This window comes from Oryctolagus cuniculus, chromosome 5 (assembly GCF_964237555.1).
Source record: "Oryctolagus cuniculus chromosome 5, mOryCun1.1, whole genome shotgun sequence".
Classification (NCBI taxonomy): Eukaryota; Metazoa; Chordata; class Mammalia; order Lagomorpha; family Leporidae; genus Oryctolagus; species Oryctolagus cuniculus.
The window spans coordinates 63,535,578-63,562,292 of NC_091436.1; the positions used below are offsets into that span (position 1 = coordinate 63,535,578).

At 51.3% G+C, this 26,715-nt stretch overlaps 1 protein-coding gene across 1 annotated transcript; it reads left to right on the forward strand.

Moving 5' to 3' along the window:
* Window positions 1-933: 933 nt before the first annotated feature.
* LOC100344072 (Scm polycomb group protein like 4) lies at window positions 934-26,613 on the forward strand. The gene is made up of 4 exons (XM_070073734.1): window positions 934-1,080; window positions 11,818-12,108; window positions 22,344-22,489; window positions 26,300-26,613. The coding sequence occupies exons 2-4, from the start codon at window positions 11,862-11,864 to the stop codon at window positions 26,423-26,425; spliced, it is 519 nt and encodes a 172-aa protein (XP_069929835.1). The 5' UTR covers window positions 934-1,080; window positions 11,818-11,861; the 3' UTR covers window positions 26,426-26,613.
* The last annotated feature ends 102 nt before the right edge of the window (window positions 26,614-26,715 follow it).

The window sequence follows — 26,715 nt, forward strand, 5'->3', positions numbered from 1 at the left end:
TTGCTATTGTTAATCGCTGCAGCTAATGTATAAGTTAAACTTCATCGTAGGGGTGTCTGTGCAGGGAGACACAGAATATATAGAAGTCAGCACTCGCCACGGTTTCAGGCATCTGCTGGGGATCTTAGAACCCATCCCCCATGGACAAAGCGGCACAGCTGTGCTAGAAAGAATGGGAAAGCCCCTCAGACTGGAGATGTCTGTTCTGAACTGAAACCTGCCAGGCGGCCTCGATTCCAGTAACTGCACCATCTTCCTGATTCAGGAGCATTTGTTGCATTCTTGTAAGGCTTTATGAAAGAGAAAAAAGTGTGGGGGCTGTAGAGGAAACAAGGCCAAGACCGCCAGTGATCCCACCCACCTGGGCCTTCCCCAGCCGGGTGGCGAAGCTGCCAGACCCTCCAGAGGGTGGTTATGGAACCTGCTCTGCCCTGGAGACCCAAAGGCATTCATTACGCCAAACAGCTGCCTGTGGTCAAAACTCCCCAAGGAAGAAAGCACCCCGTAGGTTTAGAACACAGACAGGCACACCGGAAACCTCCGGGAGGATGAAAGAAGTCCGGGTGTCAGGCACCAAAGTGATGGGTGGTTTTCTGTGCATCTCATTAGGGCAGGAAAAAAAAAAACCCAAATGCACTTAACTGGGCCCGAGGGGACTCAAGGTTGAGTCCCAGGCTGAGTGATCTGAATGACAGAGACAGGCCTTAGGAGAAAATCCATACTGGCCAGAGACCAAGGTAATGGAAAATGTAATTGAGGCAAATGAAATGCTCAGCCCCATAGGTGGTGTGGCTGGTGCCCTTTGAACCAGGAAGGCTGGGCGGAGAGGCCACAGAGGGCCTCAGGGAAAACATGATGAGCTTATCTGTGAGAACAAGAGGGCGGGACTGAGCCTGAGCAGAAGCCTGCAAACCTCCCCCAGCCCGCACAGCAGAGAAACGGCTGCACCAGGGCAGGCAGGAAATCTGGTTCCTGCATCAAGAAGGCGCTCCGAGGTCCACAGCAGAAGACCCCTCTGCGTCTCACAGCCCCGGCAGAGGAGCGTGGGGGAGGCAGCCGGGTGCAGCCCCGGCCACCCAGGTAGGGACCGAGGCACCCACAGACGGGCTGAGTGGAAGACGGGCTGAGTGGAAGACGGGCAAGCCCCACGTGCACCTGCTGCGGCTTCCTGGGCCTGCCCCTTCTTCCCCTGCCCCATTCTCTGCCCCGTCCAGGTGGTGGCACCTGGCTAAGTGTCAGATGGCAGTCGGTCCTCAGCGCTTCCAGTTTCTGATCTGGGCTTTAAGGCTGGGGACTTATGGGGCTGCCGTCTCTTTAAGCAACTGAGCAGAGCCCAGGCAGGAGGTGGCTGCTCCTGGAGACTGACAAGTTATGGTTGATGGTGTGGGGGAGGCAGGGGTGGGGACCGGGTGGGGGGTGGGGATGGGGACAGGGAGCTTGAGTGCGAGAGACCGACAGACAGCTGCTCAGAGATGAGACAGAGGAGTGTCTCAGACTCTGGCCTGTTTTGGTGCCTGGAGTAGAGAGGTCCAATGTGGGAGTAGTCGGGCCGAAGGTGGTACTGCAGCTTCTTGGGGCTTGCTCTGGTTGGAGAATGCAGGTAAAGGGCCAGATGAACTTTTTAAAATAAAAGCAATGGTCCATGCTGCCCTCTGAGTCTGGTGTTCTGCCCATGCACAGCACCAGGCTAGGTCCATAGCAGGAGACACAGCGCTCCTTCCGCCCTCTCTGCTGCTCTCCACTCGGAATTTCTTGCCTTCTCTCTGGCTTTCTCCTTCCTGCCCCTGTCTTTGGAGGTTGTGCACACTGCAGACCCTCCAGGACTGCCCTTGTGGGGTGCGGGTAGGGGGCCTGGAAGCCAAGGAGGGAGGAAGCAGCATACCCCTCTGATCCCACCTTGTAGCCCAGGCCCCAGCCAGCAGGGAGGGAGGCGGGTGGGGTCCATGCACTATGGACTCGGAATCCCAGAGCTCTGTTTGCCAATCCGAGTGGCTTAGACAGTGTTCAGATTAGACAGCAAACTGGTGTCCACTGAGTCCTGAGTGGGCTGGAACTCTTCTAGAATGTTCTTTGGGCCTCACTAATAGGCAGGCTTTGTCCACAGTGGCTGGAGGAAATTGTATCCACAAACAGATTAGCGAGAGTTTAAAGAGGAATGTTAGGCTCTCCTGAAAGTTCCCAAGACACGAAGCCCTGGAAATGCGGCAGATGTCTGTGCAACCTGTGCCTTTGTGCATCTGCCTTGCTACATAAAGCGTGCTTTTGTGATTGTAGGAAAAGTAGTTTTTTTTTGTTTTTTTTTTTCTGGAGGAAAGCTTTAGTGGTTTGCATTGTTGGTCTCTCAGATAGATGCAGGGGGTTATAGAAGTGCATGAAAAGGCGCTCAGCGTCCCGGCTTTGTTTCGCTGATAAACTGCATCGACGAAACAGCCTCGCCAGGAGACTGGGCTGGGACCTTTTGTTTATGAGCCGTGCCAGGGTGACAAGACAGCTCATTTCAGATGGGAAGGGGTTTTGTGAGAATCCAGGAGGAAACGACTGCAGGTCTGTAGCCTTCCCGGCCTGGTTGCCAGGAGTCTGAGTACAGGAGTTGGATCCACCAGGGGGCACTGCTGGCCCCACCTGGTGTCCACTCAGCAGTCGGCCACAACACTCTGGAACAGCGTGGTTCTCTCTCTCTCCCTTCTCTCTCCGCTCTCGCTCTCGCTCTTATACAGCTTTGCTCCTTTCTCTTCCCCAGCTTGTACACAGTGAATTTAGGTAGCAAATGTACGTCCCAGTTCAATTAAATTCTTAAGCTACTAGAGGATCTGCCCATGGATGGAGACTTCATCTACCCGAGTGCTGGATGGCTTAATGTCAACAGCAAAAATTGTGTGTACCCAGTAGTCATCTTTTTAACCAAAGCGAGGAGGACCATGGGGGTTAGATGCAAGGAAGAATTTCAGGCAATGAAAAGTACATGTGGCACAACGGCCTCACTGTGAGGAAGATTACAAAAGGTCTTTGGGACTCTTTTCAGGAAGAGGCTGGGTTACCCACCTTGGTTTCCCCGCTGGACACCATCTGCCTGAAGACAGGGGCTGGGGCTGGCTCCACGCTCAGGAGCCACCCCCACAGTGTCCACTCTGAACAGCAGCTACAGCACCTTTGACTCAAGGTCATCCCTTTAAATGGGCTCATGTCTCTTAACTGTAGCCTTTAGTCAGCAGAAGCAATGATATTGCATGAGTGAAATAATTATGTCATATGCCAAATATATTTCTTTGATGCCCATTAAGATCTATGCTATAAAAAATAACGTTTTCCTGTTATCGTAAAGTGAAATTGTATCCTCCAAAAATATGTTTGTGTTCATGATCAAATCCAGGTCTCTGGGACCTTAATCAGGGACAGGGTCTTTGCAGAGGCAATGAAGGTGAGGGCCTGGGGCTGACTTTCTGGTGCAGTGGTAAGTGTGTGGGCCTCTGCTACCCACGTGGGGCACCCGGAAGAAGCTCCTGGCTCCTGGCTTCAGCCTGGCCCAGCCCCAGCTGTTGTGGCTATCTAGGGAATGACTCAGCAAATGGAAAATCTCTCTCTCTCTCTCTCTCTCAAATGAGTAAATAATTAAAAAAAAATAAGGTCCTGTGGATTAAGGGGGCCTAAATCTAAAGCCCAGGATGGGGGTAGAATTGGCAGTCATGTATTTGCACTCTGAGAAGACACAGGAGTGTCAGCAATGCCAGGACCAGGCAGTGGTGAGAAGGGACCCTCCTCCCCTGGAGCTGTGAGTAGGTGCGTGGCCCCACAGACTCCACAGTTTCAGAACAGTGAGAAAGGAGACGTCTGTTGTTTGTGGTCATTTCCCCAGCCCTGGGTCAGGAACACACCAATGCTCCACCTAACATGGTCTCCTGCCCCACCAGTGGGACCCATTTAACATGGGAAATGCTGGATCCCCTGTTCAGTCCTGTGGTTGGATAGTGATGGCCGCCAGCGGATCAGTCCTTGCTACCCGTGGGTAGATGCACCTGCACCCCTATTGACAAACGCAAGGAGGACGCTGTTTCCATCAGACTAGAAACGACTCTGAAAGCCACCTCGATCTCTGCCTCTGACTGTTGCCGGGTGCTCTCTGAAGTTGGTTTTACCTTCGGATTAACTCACTTGGATCATGGCCCAGACACTGGTTTTTATGGCCTTTGGTCCCACCTGTGGTGGTTGGCAGTTTTTAAATCAGCAAAGTGCATGTTCCCACGTTCCCCATTCTCTGTACTCAGTCAAAAGAGAATGAGCCTCCACCTGCATCCGGACTTTGCAACTGTGGTGCACATTAGGGAATTTTCTGCATGCTCTGCCTGAAGCTAACAGCATGAGGGAGGCATACTTACTCTAGATGCAAAATACTTAAATCAAATAAGTGCTTTGTCATATCTTTTTTCATTGTTTGCCCCATGTCTACATGAAAAATTATCTGTGAGCCGTTTGTAATACGAATTTTAATGCATCTTCTGTGTAACTGCAGCCTTACCACTAACACTGGCCCAAATGTTTACTCAATAAATATATTTGTTTTTTTTGACAGGCAGAGTTAGATAGTGAGAGAGAGAGAGACAGACAGACAGAGAGAAAGGTCTTCCTTCCGTTGGTTCACCCCCCAAATGGCCGCTACGGCCAGCACTGTGCTGATCTGAAGCCAGGAGCCAAGTGCTTCTTCCTGGTCTCCCACGTGGGTGTAGGTGCCCAAGCACTTGGGCCATCCTCCACTGCCCTCCTGGGCCACAGCAGAGAGCTGGACTGGAAGAGGAGCAACCGGGACTAGAACCTGGTGCCCATATGGGATTCTGGGGCTGCAGGCGGAGGATTAGCCAAGTCAGCCACAGTGCCTGCCCCGCTGAATAGTATTCTATAGTGTGTGTGTATACCACATTTTCTCCATCTAGTCATCAGATGATGGGCATCTGGGTTGATTTCATATCTTAGCTATTGTGAATTGAGCTGCAATAAACATGGGGGTACAGATAACTCTTTCATATAGTCATTTCATTTCATTTCATTTGGGTAAACTTCCAGGAGTAGGATGGCTGGGTCATATGGTAGGTCTGTATTCAGCTTTTTGAGGAATCTCCCTACTGTCTTCCACAGTGGCTATGCTAGTTTACATACCCACCAAGAGTAGATTAGGGAACTTTTCCCCCACATCCTCACCAGCATTTATTGTTTTTTGATTTCTGTATGACAGCCATTCTAATTAGGGTGAGGTGAAATTTTATTGAGGCTTTGACTTGCATTTCCCTGCATATTTTTTCATGTGTCTGTTGGCCATTTGAATTTCATCTGTTGAAAAATGTCTGTTCAAGTCCTTTTCCTATTTTTTAAAATACTTTATTTATTATTTATTTGAGAGGTAGAGTTACAGAGAGAGGGAGAGACAGAGAGAAAGGTCTTCCATCTGCCGGCTCACTCTTGAGATAGCCACAATGGCCAGAGCTACGCTGATTGGAAGTCAGGAGCCAGGAGCTTCTTTGGGGTTTCCCTCACAGGTGCAGGGGCCCAAGTACCTGGGCCATCTGCAACTGCTTTTCCAGGCCATAGCAGAGAGCTGGATTGGAAGAGGAGCAGCCAGGACTTAAACCAGCATCTGTATGGTATTCTGGTGCCGCAGGCAGAGGCTTAGCCCACTATGCCACAGCACTGGACCTTACCTATTTCTTAACTAGATTGTTTATTTTGTTGTTGTTGAGTTTTTTGAACTCTTTATAAATTCTATATATTAATCCTTTATCATTTGCATAGTTTCCAAATATTTTCTCCTATTCTGTTCATTGCCTGCTGATGTTTGCTGAGTATTTCCTTTGCAGTGCAGAAGCTTCTTAGCCTGATGTAATCCTATTTGTCGATTTTTGCTTTGGTTGCCTATTCTTCTTGGATCTTTTCCAAGAAGACTTTTCTTACACCAGTGTCTTGCAGAGTTTCCCCAATGTTCTTCCCCAATAATTTGATGGTATCAGGTTGTGGATTTAGATCCTTGATCCCTTTTGTGCCAATTGTTGTATAAGGTAAGGGTCTTATTCATACTTCTTCAGGTGGAGATCCAATATTCCCAGCACCATTTGTTGAAGAGATTTTCTTTTCTCCTGGGATTGATTTTAGCTCCTTTGTCAAAGATTAGTTGGTTGTAGATGCATGAATTTATTTCTGGGGATTCTAATTTGCTCCACTGGTCTATGTGTCTATTTTTGTGCCTAGGACCAGGCTGTTTTGATTAACTACCATGTAGTATGTCTTGAAATCTGGTATTTCGATGCCTCCAGCTTTGTTTTTGTTAAGATTGCTTTAGATATTCAGTGTTCTTTTGTGTTTCCATATGAATTTTAACATTGCTTTTTCTAGATCTGAGAAGAATGTCATTGGCATTTGTTTGGGATCATGTTGAACCCATAAATTGCTTTCCATAGGATGGACATTTTGATGCATTAATTCTTCCAATCCACAAACATGGAAGATTTTTCCATTTTTTTTGTTTCTTCTTCTATTTCTTTCTTTAATGTTTTGAAATTTTCATTGTAGAGATCTTTCACTGCCGTGGTTAAATTTATTCCAAGGCATTTAAATTTTTTTTGTAGCTATTATGAATGAGACTGATTGAAGTTCTTTCTCAGCCATGGCATTGTCTTTTGTATAAAAGGCTATTGAGTTTTGTGTGTGAATTTTATATCCTGCAACTTTACCAAACTCTCTTACGAGTGCCAATAGTGTCTTAGTGAAGTCTTTTGATTCCCCCTACATATAGAGTCATATCATCTGCAAACAGGGATAATTTTACTTCCTCCTTTCCAATTTGTATCCCTTTGATTTCTTTTTCCTGCCTAATGGTTCTGGCTAAAACTTCCAGGTTTATATGGAACGGCAATGGTGAAAGTGGGCATCTTTGTCAGGTTCTCTGAATCTTAGTGGAAATGCTTTCACCAATATTTCCCCTATTCAATATGATGCTGGCTGTGGATTTGGCATATGTTGCTTTGATTTGTGTTGAGGAATGTTCCTTCTATACCCAATTTACTTACGATTTTTATCTTAAAAAGGATGTTACATTTCATCAAATGCTTTCTCTGCATCTATTGAGATAATCATATGATTTTTATCCTTCAATTCATTAATGTGCTGTATCACCTTTATTGATTTGCATATGTTGAACCATCCCTGCATACCAGTGAAAAATCCCACTTGTTCCAGGTGAATGATCTTTCTGATGTGTTGTTGGATTTGATTAGCTAGTATTTTGTTGATGATTTTTGTGTCTATGTTCATCAGTGATACTGTTCTATAATTCTCTTTCTTTCTTTTTTCTTTTTTCCTGGTTTTGGAATTAAGGTGATACTGGCCTCATATAAAGAGTTTGGGAGAATTCACACCCTTTCAGTTGTTTTGAATAGCTTGAGAAGAATGGGAATTAGTTCTTCTTTAGAAGTCTGGTAGAATTCAGCAGTGAAGCCATCTGGTCCTGGGCTTTTCTTTGTTGGTAGGGTCTTTATTACTGATTCAATTTCTGTCTTGTTTATTGGTCTGTTTAGAACTATAATTCTATTCCCTTGATACATACGTCTGTCCTTATGCTAGTATCATACTGTCTTGATTACCATTGTTTTGCAGTACATTTTGAAATTGAGAGGTAAGAATCCTTTATGTTGAATATTCATGTGAGTTTTAGAATCAGTTTCTTCATTTCTATAAGAAATTAGCCAAGGGGCCAGGATTGTGGTGTAGTGAGTAAAGCCACTGCCTATGATGCCAGCATCCCATATGGGTGCTAATTCAAGTCCTGGCTCCCTCCTAATGCACCTGGGAAATCAAAGGAGGATGACCCAAGAGGTTGGGCCCCTGTACCCACATGGGAGACCTGGAGGAAGTTCCTGACTCCTGGCTTTGCAGACATTTGGGGAGTGAACCAGCAGATGAAAGATCTCTCTCTCTCTCTCTCTCTCTCTCTCTCTCCCCTCTCTCTGTAACTCTGCCTTTCAAATAAAATAAATCTTAAAATAATAATAATAATAATAATCTCTATTTTAAAAAGGAATTAGCTAAGATTTCTGACAGAAATTGTACTAAATCCATACATAAATTTTGTGGAGTATTGCTATCTTAACAGTGTTAACTCTTGAGATCCATGAACAGAATTTTTTTCATTTTGTTTTATTTTCTTTAATTCCTTTCAACATGTTTCATAGTTTTCAAAATATAAATTTCTACTTCCCTTATTAAATTTTTCCTAAGTATGTTATTCTTTTGACTGTTATTATAAATCAAGTTTTTTAATTCTATTTTCAGATTGTTCAATGCAAGTGTTTATGAATACAATTGATACGCTTGCATATTGGTTTTGTATTCTGCAACCTTGCTGAACTCATTATTAGTTCTGATAGTGGATTCCTTAGGGGTTCGTACCTATAAAAGACAGCTTTATGTCTTCATTCCTAATCCAGATGCTTTATTCTGGCCTAATTGCCCTGGTTGTAACTGTCCATCCAATGTCCAGTAGAAGGGTGAGCGTGAACATCCTTGCTTTGCTTATGTTCTTAGGAGGCAGCATCCAGACTGCCACCATTAATTACAGATGGTAGATGTGGCTTTTTGTAGATGGCCCTTGTCAGGTTAAGGAATTTTCTTTCTCCCGGTTCGAATGTTTTTATCATGAAAAGGTGTTGATTTTGTCAAATGCTTTTCCTGCACCTGTTGAAATGTTTTTGTGGACTTTGTTTTTTGTTTGATTGATTTGCTGTATTATATTAATGAGTTTTACATGTTGTGGGATCCAGTTATTTGCTGGGTTTTTTTTTTGATGATTTCTATATCCATATTAGCTAGAGTCATGGTTCTGCAGTCTTTTCTTGTGACGTCTCTGGTTTTGGTATCATAGCATGAGTTGGGCTTCCCTCCTCTTCTATTTCTTGGAAGAGGTTTTGAAGAGTTTGGATGATTTTTTTTCTTTCTCTTTTTTAAGAGGTCTACAAAGATTGTCTATTTTTTTAAAAGATTATTTATTTGAAAGGTAGAGTTACGCAGAGAGAGGGAGAGACAGAGACAGAGAGATCTTCCATCCACTGTTCACTCCCCAAATGGCTGCAACTGCTGGAGATGGGTCAGGCTGAAGCCAGGAACAGGAGCCAGGAGTTTCTTCCAGGTCTCCCATGGGGGCTTAGGGGCCTAAGGACTAGGGCCATCTTCCACTGCTTTCCCAGGCACATTAGCAGGGAGCTGGACTGGAAATGGAGAATTAGGACGTGAGCCAGTGCCCATACAGGATGCTGGCATCACAGGTGGCAGCTATACCTGCTACACCACCAGCCCGGTCTATTTCTTTTTGAGTCAGCTCCAGCAGTTTCTCCATTTCACTTAAGCTACCTAATTTACTTTAAGTTTGGCGGTTATGATCCCTCTTCACTTCTGATTTTGGTAATTTGAGCTTGCTCTCTTTCTCTCTCTCTAGTCAATGCAGCTAAAGTTTTGCCAACTTTGTTGAATTTTTTTGCAGATTTATTTTATTTTATTTGAAAGGTAGAGTTACAGAGAGAGGTGAAGAGACAGAGAGAAAATCTCTCACCCGCTGTTCACTCCCCAAATGGCTGTAGTGGCCAGAGCTGGGCCAGGCCAAAGCCAGGAGTGTCTTCCAGGTCTCCCATGTGGATGCAGGGGCCCAAGCACTTGGGCCATCCTCCACTGCTTTCTCAGGTGCATTAGCAGGAAGCTGGATCAGAAGTAGAGCAGCCAAGACCTGAACTGGCACCCATAGGGATGCTGGCACTGCAGGCAGTGGCTTTACCTGCTATGCCACAGTGTGAGCCCCTTTGCTGATATTTTGAAAAGAACCAGCTTTTGAGTTCATTTATTATTTTTTAGTTCTCCACCGAATTAATGTCTGCTTGAATTTATTATTTCATGCCTTCTGCTTGCTTGAAGTTTAGTTTGCTCTTTTTCTCTAGAAAATTTTTTTATTTGACAGGTAGAGTTATAGACAGTTAGAGAGAGAGACAGAAAGCTCTTCCTTCCGTTGGTTCACCCCCAAATGGCCGCAATGGCCAGGGCTGCACCAATCCGAAGCCAGGAGCCAGGTGCTTCTTCCTGGTCTCCCAGTGCGGGTGCAGAAGCCCAAGCACTTGGGTCATCCTCCATTGCCTTTCCGGGCCACAGCAGAGAGCTAGCCTGGAAGAGGAGCAGCCAGGACTAGAACCCGTAGCCATATGGAATGCTGGTGCCACAGGCGGAGGATTAACCAAGTGAGCCACTGCGCTGGACCCACTCTAGAATCTTAAGATGGGAGGTTAAATTATTTAATGTAGATCTTTTTTCCTTTTTAAAATAAATATTCACAACTGTTGGGGATGGCATTGTGGTGTAACAGGTTAAGCCACCACCTGCAACACCAGTATCCCATATGGGTGCCAGTTTGAGGCTGCTCTGCTTTTGATCCAGCTCTCTGCTGTAGCCTGGGAAAGCAGCAGAAGATGGCCAAGTGCTTGGGCCCCTGCTCACATGTGGGAGACCTGGAAGAAGCTCTTGGATCCTGGCTTCAGCCTGACCCAGCTCTGGCCATTGCGATCATTTGGGGAGTGAACCAACAGATGGAAGACAACCCCCTCCCCCATCACCCCTTCTTTTCCTTTCCCCCTCTTCCCCCCTCTCCCTCTCACTCCTCCTTCTCTCTGTAACTCTGCCCTTCAAATAAATTAAAAAAAAACTTTAAAAATAAGTGAATAAATATATATTTGCAACTATAAATTCACACCACTTCAGTTGCATCCCATCTGCGTGACTCATTCCCAGGTAGGCTCCGTGTGTATCCCCAACAGCAAGATCTGTGAGCTCCTCTGAAAATCCAGGTCTGAATCTTGCAGTGCCTACATTGTGGGAGGAGCCCATACATGGAGACGGTCTCGTGGCCCAAATGCGTTTCCCCAGCGCCAGTTTTGGAGGATCCATTTTATTTTGTTACTTATTGCATTTTCTTTGGGGATGGCCATGTCTGTCTCACGGTGTCTAATATGCAGGTCATCGTTGATGGGGCCGGGCCGATGTGATCTTATCTACAGCGGGAGGACTAGAAGAGTCTCATTTTTCTTCCTATTTTCGTATTTCCTTTGGATTTTGTTAAAAAAAAATGAAAACAAAATTGTTCAGGAAACACCACCCCTCTTGGCCACAGGTGCAGCTCCTGGCAGAGCTTTCCGCATGTGGGAGGTCCTGGGTTACTTGTGGCGAGTGGATGAGGAGGTTGGACTCTTCAGGGCCTCTATGCCCCTGTCTTTAGCTCTCTCGTGCAAGGTTTGGGGGAATCACGGGTCTGTGCAGCCAGCACTGGTGTCCCCGGTGGTTAGTTCTGCAGACAGTGGCCAGCCCTATGCGTCTGGGGACTCAAAGAGTGGGGAGGAAGCACCACCCTGCCTGGGTCACCACCCAGGCTAAAGTTGCATCTCCTAACTCTGGGACGCTGGGACTGCTGCTTGATCTTTGCCAGGAATCCCGGGCTGGGAGAGGGAGAAAGGCAGCCATGGTGGACAAGCTGGTGGGGTAGGGGGAGGAGAGCAGGGAGGGTCCCACAAGCCCACTGAGACGACTGGAAGGCAGAGCCACTGGCCTCAGTCGGCTTGGTTTTGTTTGTGAGTTCTCTATGGCCGAGAGCATCACTTTATCACATCTGCTGAGGGCTGTACTATCGGGAAGCAGACCGTGGGCTTCTCTTCTCGATTTCCATCCTCACACACAGTGGTGACCAGGGGGCAGGCAGCTTCCTGAGCACCTCGCTCTCACTCTGCTTCTCTGCACTGCTTTCTCGCTTAGCCGAGACCGTCGCCCTGGAAGAGTGCCTGGTGAGCGCTGTGGGCATGAGCCGCTACGGCCTGGACGCCTCCAGCTCCGCCTGCAGCCACAGGGGCTCCTTGCCGCCCTCCTCCTTGCTCTACTGCAAGAGGCAGAACTCCGGAGATGGCCACCTCGCGGGAGGCCCTGCCACCGCTGCCAGTGGGCCCCGCACCAGCCCTGTGCCCTCGGGAGGCCCCTCGGCACCTACACTGAGGCCCCCAGCCTCCAGCCCCAGGAGAAACGGGACGTTCGTGGAAGGAAACAGATGTGGTAAATGCAATGCATGCCTTGGCTTCCCAGCGACACAGCTTCCTCTGTGTTGCCCTGAGGACCCGGCCTGGGGGAGGCGGGAGGCCTGGCAGGCTGAACCTGGTGCCACTGGAAATCAGAAGTGGCCACAAGCCCTTTCATGGATTTGTATTGTGCTCAAAGGCAGCAAACCTTGACCTTTGGCCACAAGCAAAGAAAATGGCATATTAAGGTAGAGCAGGCTTTAGGAACAAGTAGACTCTGCAATGTATGTACGCTGGCTCCAGTCCCGTAAGAGTTTTTGCTCACAAGTCCAAGGTGAGTGTTGCTTGTTGGTGGGCACATCTCCCTGCAGGGACCCAGGCTGTGTCTGTTTTGTGGCCCTGCCATCCCCCATAGCCACCACGTCCCGTGCATCCTGCAGGTAGAGTGGGGCAAAGGCACAGCCACTTTCCTGGAGCCTGGAAGGGGTGCGCGTCACGTCCACTCGTGTTCCATTGCTGAGAGCTGGCTGTTCAGTTACACTGAACAGTAGAGGAGCCGCAGCTCTGTGCCCGGGAGACCATCACATTCAAGCTTCAGTATCTCATTAAAGATTAAAGACCCTAAATCCTAGTGGATGATTGCCTGGACCCGAGCCAGACAGCCTGGCCTGGAACCTAGCTCTGCTGCTTCCTGACCCCTGCTTCTCTGGGCCCACGTGTCCTCACCTGCAAAACTGGAATCCTATGAGAATAGCAACCCCTGCCTTTAGGACTGTTGAGAGGATGCAGGAGTTCCCACTGGTATTTAGGACAGGACCAAGGACACAGCGGCAGTCAGAGAGCAGCCACAGGCCACTTGAACACAGCCCCCAGCTCACCACAGGCCCTTGGCTCCACGGCTGAGAGCTGCTGAAGAAGAGGGGAGGCCCCAGCCCAGAAGTCACGGAATCCTCATCTTGACCCCAGTGGGCTGGCTGCGTCTTCCTTGGCAAGCCCCATGTCCTGAGCCCAGCCTGTGTCCACCAGTGGCCCCACCACACTGCACACGACAGGAGCTATCCCCTCAGAACCTTACCCAGTCCTGGAGGCTCATGGCCCTGTCCAGCCTCTCCTGGCCAGGGATGGAGAGGCAAGTGAGGCCTCTTGGTCCAGGGCCAGAGCACAGCCATTCCTTCAGCCAAAGGCGGAGGTGCCCTGCGGACCACTCCTGGATGCTGGCACACAGGGCCACTGGCCAGGCCCAAGGTGCAAGCAGGGTGGAGCCCCGTTTCCCAACGGAGGGGGACATTGTCCATCTGCTTGCTAAGAATGGGAGAGAGAGCCAGCCCCATGGCTCACTAGGCTAATCCTCCACCTGTGGTGCCGGCACCCCGGGTTCTAGTCCTGGTCAGGGTGCCGGATTCTGTCCCAGTTGCTCCTCTTCCAGTCCAGCTCTCTGCTGTGACCTGGGAAGGCAATGGAGGATGACCCAAGTGCTTGGGCCCTGCACCTGCATGGGAGACCAGGAGGAAGCACCTGGCTCCTGGCTTCGGATCTGCATAGCCCCAGCCGTAGTGGCCATTTGGGGAGTGAACCAACGGAAGGAAGACCTTTCTCTGTGTGTGTGTGTGTGTGTCTCTCTCACTGTCTAACTCTGCCTGTCAAAAAAAAAGAAGAAGAAGAAGAAGAAGAATAGGAGAGAGAGAGAGAGAGAGAGAGAGAGAGAGAGAGAGAGAGAGAGAGGAGGCCGGGCGTGAACCAATGCCATAAAGGAAACGAAGACGCAGCACTTCCGTCGGGCTTGCCTCCAGAGTTTGCATCCAATCTGGCCCCTAGCAGGAGTTCTGCTAATGTCACCCTGGTGTCACTCTGTCCTTCAAATGTCCCTTCCTCTCATTCTTCTCAGCCCACTCCCCTTGTCCCAGGGTGCTGGCCAAAGGAGACACTCTGCTGACAGACAGAACAGAGAGAGAGGGAGAGACAGAGAGAGAGAGAGAGAGAGATCTTCCATCTGCTGGTTCACTCCCCAAATGGCCTCCACAGCTGGCCGGTGCTGGGCCAGGCCCAAGCCAGGACCTTGGAGCTCTATCCAGGTCTCCCATATGGATCGGAAGTGGAGCAGCTGAGACCAGAACTAGCGCTCAAATGGGATGCTGTCACTGTAGGCAGCAGCTTAACCCGATATGCCACTGCACTGGCCCCCCCCAGTTCCCTGCGTCTTAATCGCAGAATTCAGTAAGCAGATGCCACAGTTGGCTTGGAGAGAAACTTCTATCACTTGCTCAAGAATTGTCTGCCCCAGCTCAGTCTATCCCGTGACCCTGGGTTAGGGGATGCAGGGCCCTCCAGGGGGTCTCAAAGTGACTCCCCTGCCCCTCCTGCACTCCCTACTTCCAGCTGAGCCCTGGATGTCCCTAACCTTCATTGTCATCGAGGTCCAGCCTCTCTGAGCAACCTCACCAGACAGGAAGCAGTTTCTGTGGGAAGCACCTCTGACATCATGTTGGAGACCCCGATGCATGCCCGGGGAGCCCACATACCTCAGAACTTCTGCCTCTCAGGGTCTTGAGTGAGATCAGAGACACAGAGCCTGCCCTCCTACTGCCTTCTGCTCCAAGCAAATCAGTAACTACCTTGAACACAGGTTGTCTTGCTCCTAACTTGGAAACATTAGCAAGAGGGGATGGCATTGTAGTGTAGCGGGCTAAACCACCACTTGGCATCCTGTACTGGGGCACCAACTCAAGTCCCAGCGGCTCTGCTTCTGATGAAGTTCCCTACTAATGTGCCTGGCCAGGCAGTGGAGCATGGCTCAAAGTACTTGGGCCCCTGCCACCCATATGGGAGACCTGGATGGTATTCTAGGCTCCTGGCTTCGGCCTAGACTAGCCCCAGCCAAGTAGCCATTTGGAGAGTGAAACAGCAGATGGAAGATTGATCTCTTCTCTCTCTCTCTCTTCTCTCTCCCTCCCTCCTGATGATCAGAGTGGTTTATCATCAGCAGGATGCCTTGGGACTGTGGGGTGTTTAAAATCACAAACTCACCCAACCTTCTTGGAGTAGAGCTGCTACAGATGTTAAGAATTGAAGGTCATGGTTAAGCCTGTGTGATACACTGAAGAAAAATGAGATTATTCATCATTTTCAGGCACCCGAGCTCTTTCATGCTCCCAAGATGCCTTTTAACCAGTGCCTTCTGCAGGCACCCAGTGAACCTGCAGAGAGCAGACAGCCCCCCACCCACCCAGCCACACGCATGCTCAGCAATCAGACGGAGGAAGCAGGTGGGAGGTAAGGGCAGGGGAGACAGTTGTACCTGTGTCTCTGAAAGAAGGTCCTATTTCTGCTCACATTACATTGGCCAGAACTCGGTCACATGGCCAGCAGCTGCAAGGGAAGCTGGGAAAATGTGGTTTCAGCTGTAGGCAACCATGATCCCAGATGGGAGTCAGAGATTTGCTTACAGAGGAAAATACGGAAAAAAGATACCGGGTGGGCAGCTGGCACTCAGCCACTAATGGGAAACATTTGCTCCGTTTCCCTTCTCCGGGCGTGTTGTTCCCAGCTCCAGCTCTCACTCCCTCTCTCCTGCTCCTCAGAGGGGACCCGGTGCCTGGCTTTGTGAGGTTTCTCCCGAGCACACGGCGGCTTGTGTGAGGCCTGCATCGAGCTGTCACTGACTGAGCACCCACTGGGAGCCACACGTTACTTATGCCTTCTTCTCAGTTAGCGTTTACAAGAACTAGGTATCACTGGATCTGAATTAGAGATAAAGACAGTGCGGCTCAAACGAAGGTCAATCACGTGTAGAGCCAAGATGGGGACTTGGGCTGACTCCGGAGCCCGGGTCTTCCAGAACTTCCGTTGCCTTTCCAACTGCACTTGGTGGGGGTCGAGGGGACCCCACCGAGGTTCTAGGGGAGGGGGAAAAGGAGATGACAGCGGAGAGGGCTCCAGACCCCCTGCCTGTGTTTAAGCGGGCTCTCTTCACCTTGGCAGAATGGGGTTCTGTGTGTACTCTGATCAAAACTTGCATTGCTAAAACTGGCACTGGCGTGAGCGCCGAATGATGAAAACAGGACAGAAGAGCAGTTGCAACCTCACGGATTTCCCACCTGCCTGCCCGCCTGGCGCCTCCATGAACCCTCAGGGAGGCCGTTACCATTTTCCCTCTGCCCAGAGGACCGCTCAGTACTGCTCTGAAATTGCATCCCATGTGAAACAAGTTGGCTTCAAGAAACTAGACTCCTTCACAGGGGTTTGACCCCAGCCATAAACCCTGGAAGAGACCTAGAAATGGATCTTTTTTTTTCTCCTTAAAGTGCAAATCAAAATGGTTTAAAGCCACAGAAGCTGGAAAACTGCATGAGGTCACAGGCAGGAGGGAAGGTATCAATGACACGGCAATTTCTCAGCCTCCTGCTCTCGCGCCAAGGCGTACCTCCGCCTCCTGCTGTCTTGATCGATGGGAACTGGCTCCACGCCAGCGGGCTCCGAGGACGTGTGTTCACAGGGCATGCATCCTGGGGCTGCTGGTGCCCAGGTGCAAACGCGAGAGCTCTTCGCTGGCTCCCATCCAGGATACAATCACCGCAGAGGTCTGAAAGCCTCCTGGCTTTTACATGTAACTGCGCTTGCTGTAGCATTTGATGGAAAGCAGTCATTGCTAACAGGGGAATGAGCTGATGGCCTTGGGATTTGGGAAGCTGCATCTGCCAGCCATTGATAAAAGGATGTGTAGTAACAAGAATGGTCACAGCCTTTGATGAGCTGTGACTGATCAGTGCTTCACATCATCCCACTGACTCTTCACAGCAGCCTGTCGCAGGGCGTGGCTTACAGCTGGGCAACTGTAGGACTTGGAAAAGGTTGGGCGGGCCTGGGCAGTAGACGCTGACTCAGCGCGATGTGGTGGGGGTCTCTCCTGGAGGGTCTGAGGTCAGAGCTGTGAACAAGTCAGGCACAGGCCCTGTTCTCAGAAAGTGTGCAGTCCCACACAGATGTCAGCAAGCGATGGCACACCTTTCTTGACCGCTATACCCACGGCAGCAGAGGCCAGGGGTGGCTGCCAGGAGAGCATCAGCTGGGGTGGGCATTGCTACACCTGCTCCTGGGAGGCAGGAGGGCTTCTTAGAGAAGGGAGAGTGGGGCCGGCTGAGAGGGGTAGTGGGGAGCAGAGTGGAATGGGAGTCAGCTGGCCACAGAGAGGCGGTGTGAGGACGGATGGCTGGAGGCTTCCTGCGGAGGTCATCTCATCTTGCTTGCTGGCGAGAAGGAATCTGGTCCACTTTGTCTCAAGTCTGTGGTCTCTCCTGGTCTCTCTTCTCACACGGGCAGGTCAGCCAATCTCGAAGAAAGGAAAGAAAATCCCAATTAAAATCTAAGGGTGGGCCAAGCTCTCTTCTCTCTCCACCTCAAGATGTCTTGAAAACTCTAGAAAACTCTATTCTTGATTTTACGCAAATCGTGGGCTAGCCTCAGTACCTCAAGTGCTGCACGTGGCCCATTTCTATGGGACCAAGTTGCCTAAAGATGCTGAGAACAGATCTGCCAGCCACTCCCCTTTGAGCTCATCACTTCCCACCCCAGCTCCAGGAGCCAGAGAGAGACCAGGAGACCCTCCAGGTCATGGGGGTTCCCATCAAAGATGAGGGACCCCTCTTCAAGATGGCCCTCGACGGGGTCCAGCCTGTGCCTCCTAGTCCTGTGACCCATACAATACTCTTTTTTTTTTTTTTTTTTGACAGGCAGAGTGGACAGTAAGAGAGAGACAGAGAGAAAGAAAGGTCTTCCTTTTTGCTGTTGGTTCACCCTCCAATGGCCGCCGCGGCCGGCGTGCTGTGGCCGGCGCACCGCACTGATCCGAAGCCAGAAGCCAGGTGCTTCTCCTGGTCTCCCACATACAATACTCTTGATATGCACAAATCATAGCGGAAGCAGCCAAGGCCCACAGGCAACCATCAGAGCCAGGCAGAGGCTCAAGGCCTGGCCACGGCTCTTCCTTCTGAGGGTTTTACACATGGACAAGCTGAGTGACCAGTGACAGGAGGAGACTGCCCCGTGTCGACAGCCTGTGCTGTGAGACTTCACCCAGAGTCACCAGTGGGGGGACCCTCAAGACCAGACGCCTTCACTTTGCAATAGAGGAGTCAGGTGGTCCACAGCTGGCTGGCGGGTGGGAGGGCAGGTGGGTGGGAGGCCCTTCTGACCGCTGGCTCACTGCTCTCCCTACTCTTCCACACGGCTCCACGGGGAGCTAAAAAAGTTTCCTCTGAATCATGAATGGGCGCAAGGACACTGGGTATGTGCTTGTGGCAATGGGAAAAACAGAGCGAGGTGGCCGCCGTGGCACAAGCACCTGCGCTGTGGGAGTGTCCGGGGCGTCTAAACCTGGACGCATGGCCACGCTGTTCCTGGAAAACAGGAGCTCAGTTTTAGCCACGACAACCACATCTCAGTAGACACGCACCCAGCGCTGGTCTCACTTCCCATACATCCCAGCAGCACGGGGGGCACGGCCTGAGCAAGCACCCGTCCCCGCCCCATGCTGGAGATGGCTCCCTGACCTGCATGAGTAAGAGGCCCCTCACACCCAGCCCTGAGCCAGGCCAGCTGCCGCCACACAGGGAGCAGGAAGGGGGCCCCTTTTCCTGACTCAGCTGTCCCTCTCTCTCCCCAGCCATCACCGCTTGAGCCCGCTCCTCAAAGACAAACCAACCAGGCGCCTCGCCCAGCCCGTGGCCGATGGGGAAGCATTTTCCCTGCTGGGCTCAGAGACCTTAGGATGCTCTTGTGGATTGCCCTGAGCTTCTCCTCCTGTCAAATACAGGAAGTTAGATCTGACGGCTTCTCTGATCACTCTCAAATCCTTCTGGGTGCTAAACGCTTCCAGCCTTTGTAATGAGAACATCCATTGTCACTCTGATTACGGCAATGCACGATGGGGGTGAGACCCAAAGGCAGCTGCGATTTCCGGGACTCCTCGTCCCCACGCTGGGGACAGACGGCTTTAAATGGAGTGCAATCAGCCTTCATAAGCGTGCATTGGCATTCGGATGGCTCTGGGGTGCTTGAGGGAGACGCCCTGTGCCAAATCACCCTTAGGGGACCCTTTGAGGTCCAACAAGGAAAAGACAGGGGAAAATCTCAAAGTAAATCCAGTTTTCCAATCAAACCATTTTGTATTTAGGATAAGCACCCCCGATGGCCACAATGGCCAGGGCTGGACCAGACCCAATCCAGGAGCCAGGAATTTCATCCAGGTCTCCCTTGTGGGTGCAGGGACCCAAGCACTTGAGCCATCTTCTGCTTCTTTCCTAGGTACATTAGCAAGGAGATGGATTGCAAGCAGAGCAGCCGGGACTCGAACTGGCGCCCATATGAGATGCCGGCACTGCAGGTGGCTGCCGAATCCCCTGTGCCACAGCATTGAGTCACGGCTCTGAGCCCTGGCTCTTTTCTAGCTTTGAAATTAGATGAAGGCTTTTGCCCATGCCTGCAAGGTCTATTGAGACATCTCACAGTTATGGAACCTGTGTTTCCAAGTGACTTACCTGCAGGCATGGAGGAGACCTTTGTGGCACCCCTATAACAAGGGGGTCTCGTTTGTACTTTCCCCCCAAGATGTCAGCCAGCACCTGGGAGAGAGAAAGCACCCAGAATGGGTGGAGGCAGGTGCGAGGGGGTCCCCAGGAAATGGAAACCTGACCAGAGGGTCCTGAGAAGTGCGTGGATATTCTCGCGCGGCAGCATGGGGACCGCGTCCTAAGAGAAGGTTGAATAGAGATTTGCAGGGGAAGAGGTAGAGCAATGGCTCTCACAGAGGTGCTGGTGGCCTGGGCAGCTGGGGCAATGGCGCTGGGGCGGGGAGGGGACTGTCTTTAGAAGTAGTGTGAGCGCAGCGAAAGGTAGAGAAGAGCGGGTGGGGACAGCCCAGGCACGGAGCCCCCTTGCCTCAGAGGATCGCTGGATATGGGCCAGGTGCAGGGACAGCCCCTGTCCCCCTTCATGCCTCACACCTGCGCCTCCAGGTCCGGAGCACAGCCCATGGCCACCTCACCATCGGAGCAGGAGGGGCAGCTCCAGGAGCCGCCTTGAGGTCTCTAAGAGGACCCTTGACCTTGAGGTAGAGGAGGGACTCAGTACAGGGGCAAAGGGGCACCAGGGGGCGGTGCCTTAGCAGGTATATGTGCTTGAAAGACAGGAGTGCTGGGAAAGGGACCCACTGGAGAACCCTGCAGGGGGCGGGTGACAGGTTCTGGGGGAGCAGCTACAGGGATGGAAGGGAGGAGACCAGCAGGAGGGGCCCCCTCCTGAGAGCTTCAGGATCGGGAAATGAGGGGAGCAAAGAAGGGCAAGGAGGCTGAGGTCGGTTTCAGAAATAGGGGAGACGGGAGGAGAGGCTGACTCCAGGGAAAGCTGGTGAGTTAGCTGATGGGACAGAACTAAAACAGTTGACCCCAAAATAGCACCAGGTATCTGGTGCATCTCTCGCCTGCCCCCACCAGAAATGGCACATCTGCAGCCATTCATCAAGGACCAGCCCTGGAGCAGGCATGGGCTTAGATCCTCTGCAGTCTGAAAGTCCTGGGCCAGGAGGGGAGACCAGCGTGAGTGTTCTGTGGGCTGGGGAGCACTCAGGGTAAACCCAGGGCAGAGAATGAGGTGACATCTTCTTTCTGCACCTGCAGCCAGGGGACGAAGTCCTCCCCGCCCTCCCCTGCCTCCCGCCCTGCAGTCAGGGGTTCTGAGGATGGGGCGGCAGATTGGCCATTCTACAGCAACCAAGGTCAAGACCAAGATGCACCTGAATTCTGCCATGTCTTTGTCATCTTTATGTGAAACTAATAGAGACAGTGGGGGCCTGAAGTCAGTGGGCCACACACTGAGATATTTTCACGCTCACCCTGGTACCAACTACCTACCTGTCGCGGGAGGCCCTGGATAAGAATGTCGACCTGTTGAAGGAAACCCTTGTCTGAGGCCTCACGCCTTGGGTGAGCAGACGGCCTTGGCAAGGAGGGTGGCTGGCTCTCTGTGCTGCTGCTATGGCAGAATGGTCGGGGCTGGAGGATGTCCGCAGAGCAGAGGTTTATTTTCTGAAGGCTGGGAGACCCTAGGGCAGGGCGCCAGCATCTGCCCAGCTTCTGGTGAGGGCCTTGTCCTGCTCCAGCTCATGATGGAGAGCAGAAAGGTAGAGGGGGCAGGTGCAAGAGAGAAAAGGAGGAGGAATGCCTGCAACAGCCAATCCATTCCCTTCCCTTGAGGAAAAGCATTCACCCATACGTGAGGACTCTGCCCATGACCCAGACACCTCCCACCAGGCTCCACCTCCCAACGCTGTCCCATAGAAGACCCAACCCTTTAACACATGAGCTGGTTTTAAAAGTAATTTCCCTCTTTCAAAAAATTATTTATTGAGGCCAGCGCTGTGGCGCAGTGGGTAAAGCCAACATCTGCAGTGCTGGCATCCCATATAGGCACTGGTTTGAGTCCCGGGTGCTCCACTTCCAATCCAACTCCCTGCTAATGTGCCTGGGAAAGCCGTAGAAGATGGCCCAAATCCTTGGGTCCCTGAACCTGAATGGAGGGCCCAGAAGAAGCTCCTGGCTCCTGCCTTCGGATCAGCTCAGCTCTGGCTGTTGTGGCCATTTGGGGAGTGGATGGAAGATCTCTCTCCGCTTCTCCTTTTATCTTTCTCTGTAACTCTGCTTTACAAATAAATAAATAAATCATTTTTTAAAAATGCTATAAAATTATTTTTTTTATTTGGAAGGCAGAGCAATCCGGGAGGGAGGGAGGTCTCCCATACACTCCCCAAATGCCCACAACAGCCATAGTTAGGCCAGGCTGAAGCCGGGAGGCAGCAACTCAATCCAAGTCTCCCATGTGGGTGTTAAGGACTTGAGCCATCACTGCTGCCTCCCAGGGTACACATTAGCAGGAAGCTGGAATCGGAAGCAGAGCTGGGACTGAAACCCAGACACTGCAGTGTGGGATACAGGCGTCCCAAGCTGCCTGTTAACCAATGTGCCAAAAGCCTGCCCCTAACACGTGAGCTTTGGTGGCACACACTCCACCCACAGAGGCTGGGGAGGGTGCTGCCTCTGGAACCTCCTTCCCGTGCTCTGCTCACAGCCTTTCCCCCTCACAGGAGGTCCCTGGAGCCCCTGCCTTGTCTCCAGGGCACCGAGGACCCCCCTCCCAGGCCGGAGCAGGGTGGGCAGCACCAGGCAGGCTCCCAGCCCTGGCGCACTGGCTGACCGCCTCCCTCTCTCTGTTCACCCCTTTCAGCCCCGAGCCCCTCTCCGGACAGACAGGACACCCGGCGGCCACGGAGCAGGAACCCGTCCACCTGGACCGTGGAGGACGTGGTCTGGTTCGTGAAAGACGCCGACCCGCAGGCTCTGGGGCCGCACGTGGAGCTCTTCAGGAAGCACGTAGGTGGGCGGGGGCGGGGCAGGCGGGGGGCGGGGGCGGGGCTCACGGAGCCAGGTGAGAGACTGGGGCAGCCACAGGTTTCTAAGGCTCTTCTATCCCTGTCCTCTCATTCCCGCCTTAATGGGGGCAATGCCTATCTTCCTGGCCGTCCACCCCTCTGTGCACGCAGCAACCATTAGGGAGGCAAACTGTCACACTGCTGTACCCCGGTTATTACAGTTATTTAGATTTTGAAATCTATAAAATGGTGAATAAAAAACAATTCCCAGTTTAGCTGTCCAGCTTACTGTGTTGGTTCGCTATTGTTCCTGTAACAAAATGCCTCAAATGCACTGGCTTACACCTGTAGCACTGCTTTGGTCGTAGGGTTCTGTAGGTCAGAAGTCTGCTGCAGTCTCCCTGGGGCTAAGGTCAAGGTGTCGGCCAGGCAGCAGTCCTTCCTGGGTGTTCCACCCTCATGGCAGGGTTCACATCCCACTACCCTCATCTTTCAAGCCAGAGCTGCCAAGCTGAGCCCTCCTCTTTGGTTCACTCTTCTGATTTCCTCATCCATTATTAAAGAGTTTTATTACACTGCCCCCATAATCCAGGACACTCTCTGTGCCTCAAAGTCATCTGATTGATCTGTGGCACAGCCGGTAAAGCTGCCGCCTGCAGCACCGGCATCCCATGTGGGTGCCAAGTCGTGTCCTGGCTGCTCCCCTTCTGATCCAGCTCCCTGCTAATGCGCCTGGGAAAAGCAGCAGAAGAGGCCCAAGTGTTTGGGCCTCTGTCACCCATGTGAGAGACCTGGAAGAAGCTTCTAGTTCCTGGCTTCAGCCTGGCCCAATCCTGGCCATTGCAGCCATCTGGGGGAGTGATCCAGCAGATAGAAGATCGATCTCTCTCTCTCTCTCTCTCTCTCTCTGTCTCATTGCCTCTCTCTGTAACTCTGACTTTTTTTTTTTTTTTTTTTTTTTTTTTTTTTTGTGACAGGCAGAGTGGACAGTGAGAGAGAGAGACAGAGAGAAAGGTCTTCCTTTGCCGTTGGTTCACCCTCCAATGGCCGCCGCGGAGGCGCGCTGCGGCCGGCACACCGCGCTGATCCGGTGGCAGGAGCCAGGAGCCAGGTGCTTTTCCTGGTCTCCCATGGGGTGCAGGGCCCAAGCACCTGGGCCATCCTCCACTGCACTCCCTGGCCACAGCAGAGAGCTGGCCTGGAAGAAGGGCAACCGGGACAGAATCCGGCGCCCCAACCGGGACTAGAACCCGGTGTGCTGGCGCCGCAAGGTGGAGGATTAGCCTAGTGAGCCGCGGCGCCGGCCTGACTTTCAAATAAATAAATCAATCTAAAAATATTCTGATTAACAACTTCAGTCACACCTGCAACTTTTTTAAAGAAACTATTTATTTATTGAAAAGCACAATTACAGGAGAGAAGGAGGGAGGGAAGGAGGGGGGAGAGAGAGAGAGAGAGAGAGAGAGATCTTCCACTTGCTGGTTCACTCCCCCAAATGACTGCAATGGGCAGGGGTGGTCCCAGTGAAAGCCATGAGCCTGGAACTCCATCCAGGTGTCCCATGCAGTGGCAGGAGTCCAAAGATATCGACCTTCTTCTGTAGCTTTCCCCAGCCCCTTAGCAGGGTTGAAAGTGGAGCAGCCTGGATTCGAACCTACATTTTGATATGGAACACTGGCTGCCCAAGCAGTGGCTTAACCTGTTGCATTAAAAAAAAAAAAAAAGCATTTATTTATTTTGAGAGAGTTACAGAAAGAGAGATAGACAGAGAGAGAATCTTCCATCCTCTGGTTCACTCCCCAAATAGCCACAGTGCATGGAGCTGGGCCAATCCAAAGCCAAGAGCCAGGAGCTTCTTCCAGGTCTCCTACCAGGGTACATGGGCCCAAGGACTTGGACCATCTTCTACTGCTTTCTCAGGCCATAGCAGAGAGCTGGATCAGAAGTGGAGCAGCTGGGACTTGAATTGGCACCCATATGGGATGCTGGTGCCACAGGCAGAGGCTTTAGCCCACTACACCACAGTGCCAGCCCCAACCTGCTACATTAACCACAGCACCTGCAACTTTAATTTCCCTTTACCACGTAATAGGGTGACTTGTCTGCTGGTCCAGGGATCACGATGCAGACATGCTGGGGACAGGGGCAGGGAAGGGGACATGACTCTGCCTACCACGGTCCTTCCACTATTTTTTTCCTTCCTGTCTCATTTTATTTGGTGGCTCTGTCATGGAAATTGCAATGTCAGGCCCAGGGAGGATCCTCATGCCACTCAACACACATGCGTCATTAGGGAATATTCTCAGCTGACAATGGGGCCTGAGACCAAGGACCACAGAATGAATGGGGCAGGTTTAGACAGATGGGGGCAGAGGCAGCCTGGCTGTCTTCCAGGTGATAGGACACAGTGGGCATTGAGGAGGTGGTTGGGAGTTGAGCTCTGCCCACTCTGCCCTTTTGCCAGGGACAAGGAGAGGGACACACAGTAGGTGCTCTGTCGCTCCCCCTCTTCGTGGAGGAACGACACAGGACCCTGCGCTGTTCTTTTGTCTGCTCGGCCCTTCCCGGGTTTGCTGCTGGTTCTTCCCGGGTTGGCTACCGTCCCTTCCACCTCCGTGGAAGGGCGGTTCCCCCTAGCCACTTTCCCCACTTCCGCAGGAGAGTGGCACACCGCCGGCCGGCTCTCTCGGGGGCTGCACAGGTGTTCCTTCAGATAGATGTTCCCCTTAGATGTTCCTGGTGCATGTTGTCTCTCTCCTCCTTTATAGTCCTTTTCCACCAATCCCAACTCTGCTACCCACACGCCGAGTACGCTGCTCTCCTCCAATCAGGAGCAGGTCCTACAGTTTATTGGTTGAACTGGAGGCAGCTGCGTAGAAGCTGCTTCTCCCTTCTCAGCGCCATATTGTGGGAGAGCAGATGCATAGAATAAGTCTTAATTCCAGTAACTTAGTCTAGTCCGGGTTGCTCCCCACAGTGCTCCATCCATGCCAGCCGTCTGCATAAGTGAACTAAAAGGGCTGGTGACCTTTGCACATTTATGTGAGCCCTGGAACTGTGCCTCTTCTCCCCACCTGAGCATCTGAGCTGCCTACCCCGGTCTCTAGTGACCTGAAAGCAGCCCAGTAGGTGAGCACAGAAGCCCAGCCTCACTAGGTTCTGGAACCAACTGCACTCTGAAGGGCTGCCATTGTCAGAGGCAGTGAGAGCACTACCAAGCCCTCATTCCCTTGTTAGTTCTCTGTGCTGACCACTGGCATGGAGCAGGTGCATTATTTAGTTGGTGTATGTTGCCTTGTATTGTTGAGTGGGCCCCCCAAAAAGAACAAACACCTGAAATCCCTCCTGAGCATTATAAAGCCCACTTTACAGCCAGGTAAAGCCATGCCCACTAAGGGGAAAAAAAAAAAAAGGGAGCACTTAAGGGCAGGGGGCAAGTTAGGGGCTCTTCCCAGTGTCTGGGACAGAAAGGCGCCCTCTAGTGCCAGGGTCTCATGGATGGCACGCTGGCTCCTTTAGCACTGGATTGGACAAAGGGATCCTATTTGGATTCTGTGAACCAAGACAGGGTTACCTTCCATTCCTTCAATCAGAGGGCAGCAGGAAAATGAAAGGCCCGCCGCACATGTTTAATTTTTCTAAAGAAGTTCTCGCTCTGGGACAGAGAGGATAGGAGACTCACTCTCCCTGATTGCACGTGCCCTCCCTACATCCCCGACCCCACCCTACCTCTTGCCCATCTTGCTCGGATCCCCCTGACAGCTTCTGGGTCTTATTGTGTTGTTTTATTTTCCTGATCCTCTTGCACCAGGAGATTGATGGCAATGCTCTCCTGCTTCTGAGGAGTGACATGATCATGAAGTACCTGGGCCTGAAGCTGGGGCCCGCCCTGAAACTCTGCTACCACATCGACAGGCTGAAGCAAGCCAAGTTCTGAAGACAGAAGCCAAGCCCAAGATGACAGAGCTCGGGTTCATCTCCTGCCTGACCGACAGCCAGCCAGCCCCATGAATGGGCTCTCCTGTGCGCATCAGCAGCCACAAAGACTTGTTTTTCGTATTTTTTTTTTGTAAAATTTGTGCACCTTTGCCTTTTAAAAAAAAACATAGCTCTTTTTGAAAGGCCCGCGTGTGTTCATGATTTGCCAAGAATTAACAAAGACCTTATTATTTAGAGCACTCTTGACATGTTGGTTGCACTTAGAATGGATGCCCCTCAGGGTTCGAA

Coding starts and splice junctions, on each gene's coding strand:
- LOC100344072 (XM_070073734.1), top strand. CDS start 11,862: ATGAGCCGCTACGGCCTGGACGCCTCCAGCTCCGCCTGCAGCCACAGG. Junction 12,109..22,343: donor CGTGGAAGGAAACAGATGTG/GTAAATGCAATG, acceptor CACCCCTTTCAG/CCCCGAGCCCCTCTCCGGAC. Junction 22,490..26,299: donor TGGAGCTCTTCAGGAAGCAC/GTAGGTGGGCGG, acceptor CTCTTGCACCAG/GAGATTGATGGCAATGCTCT.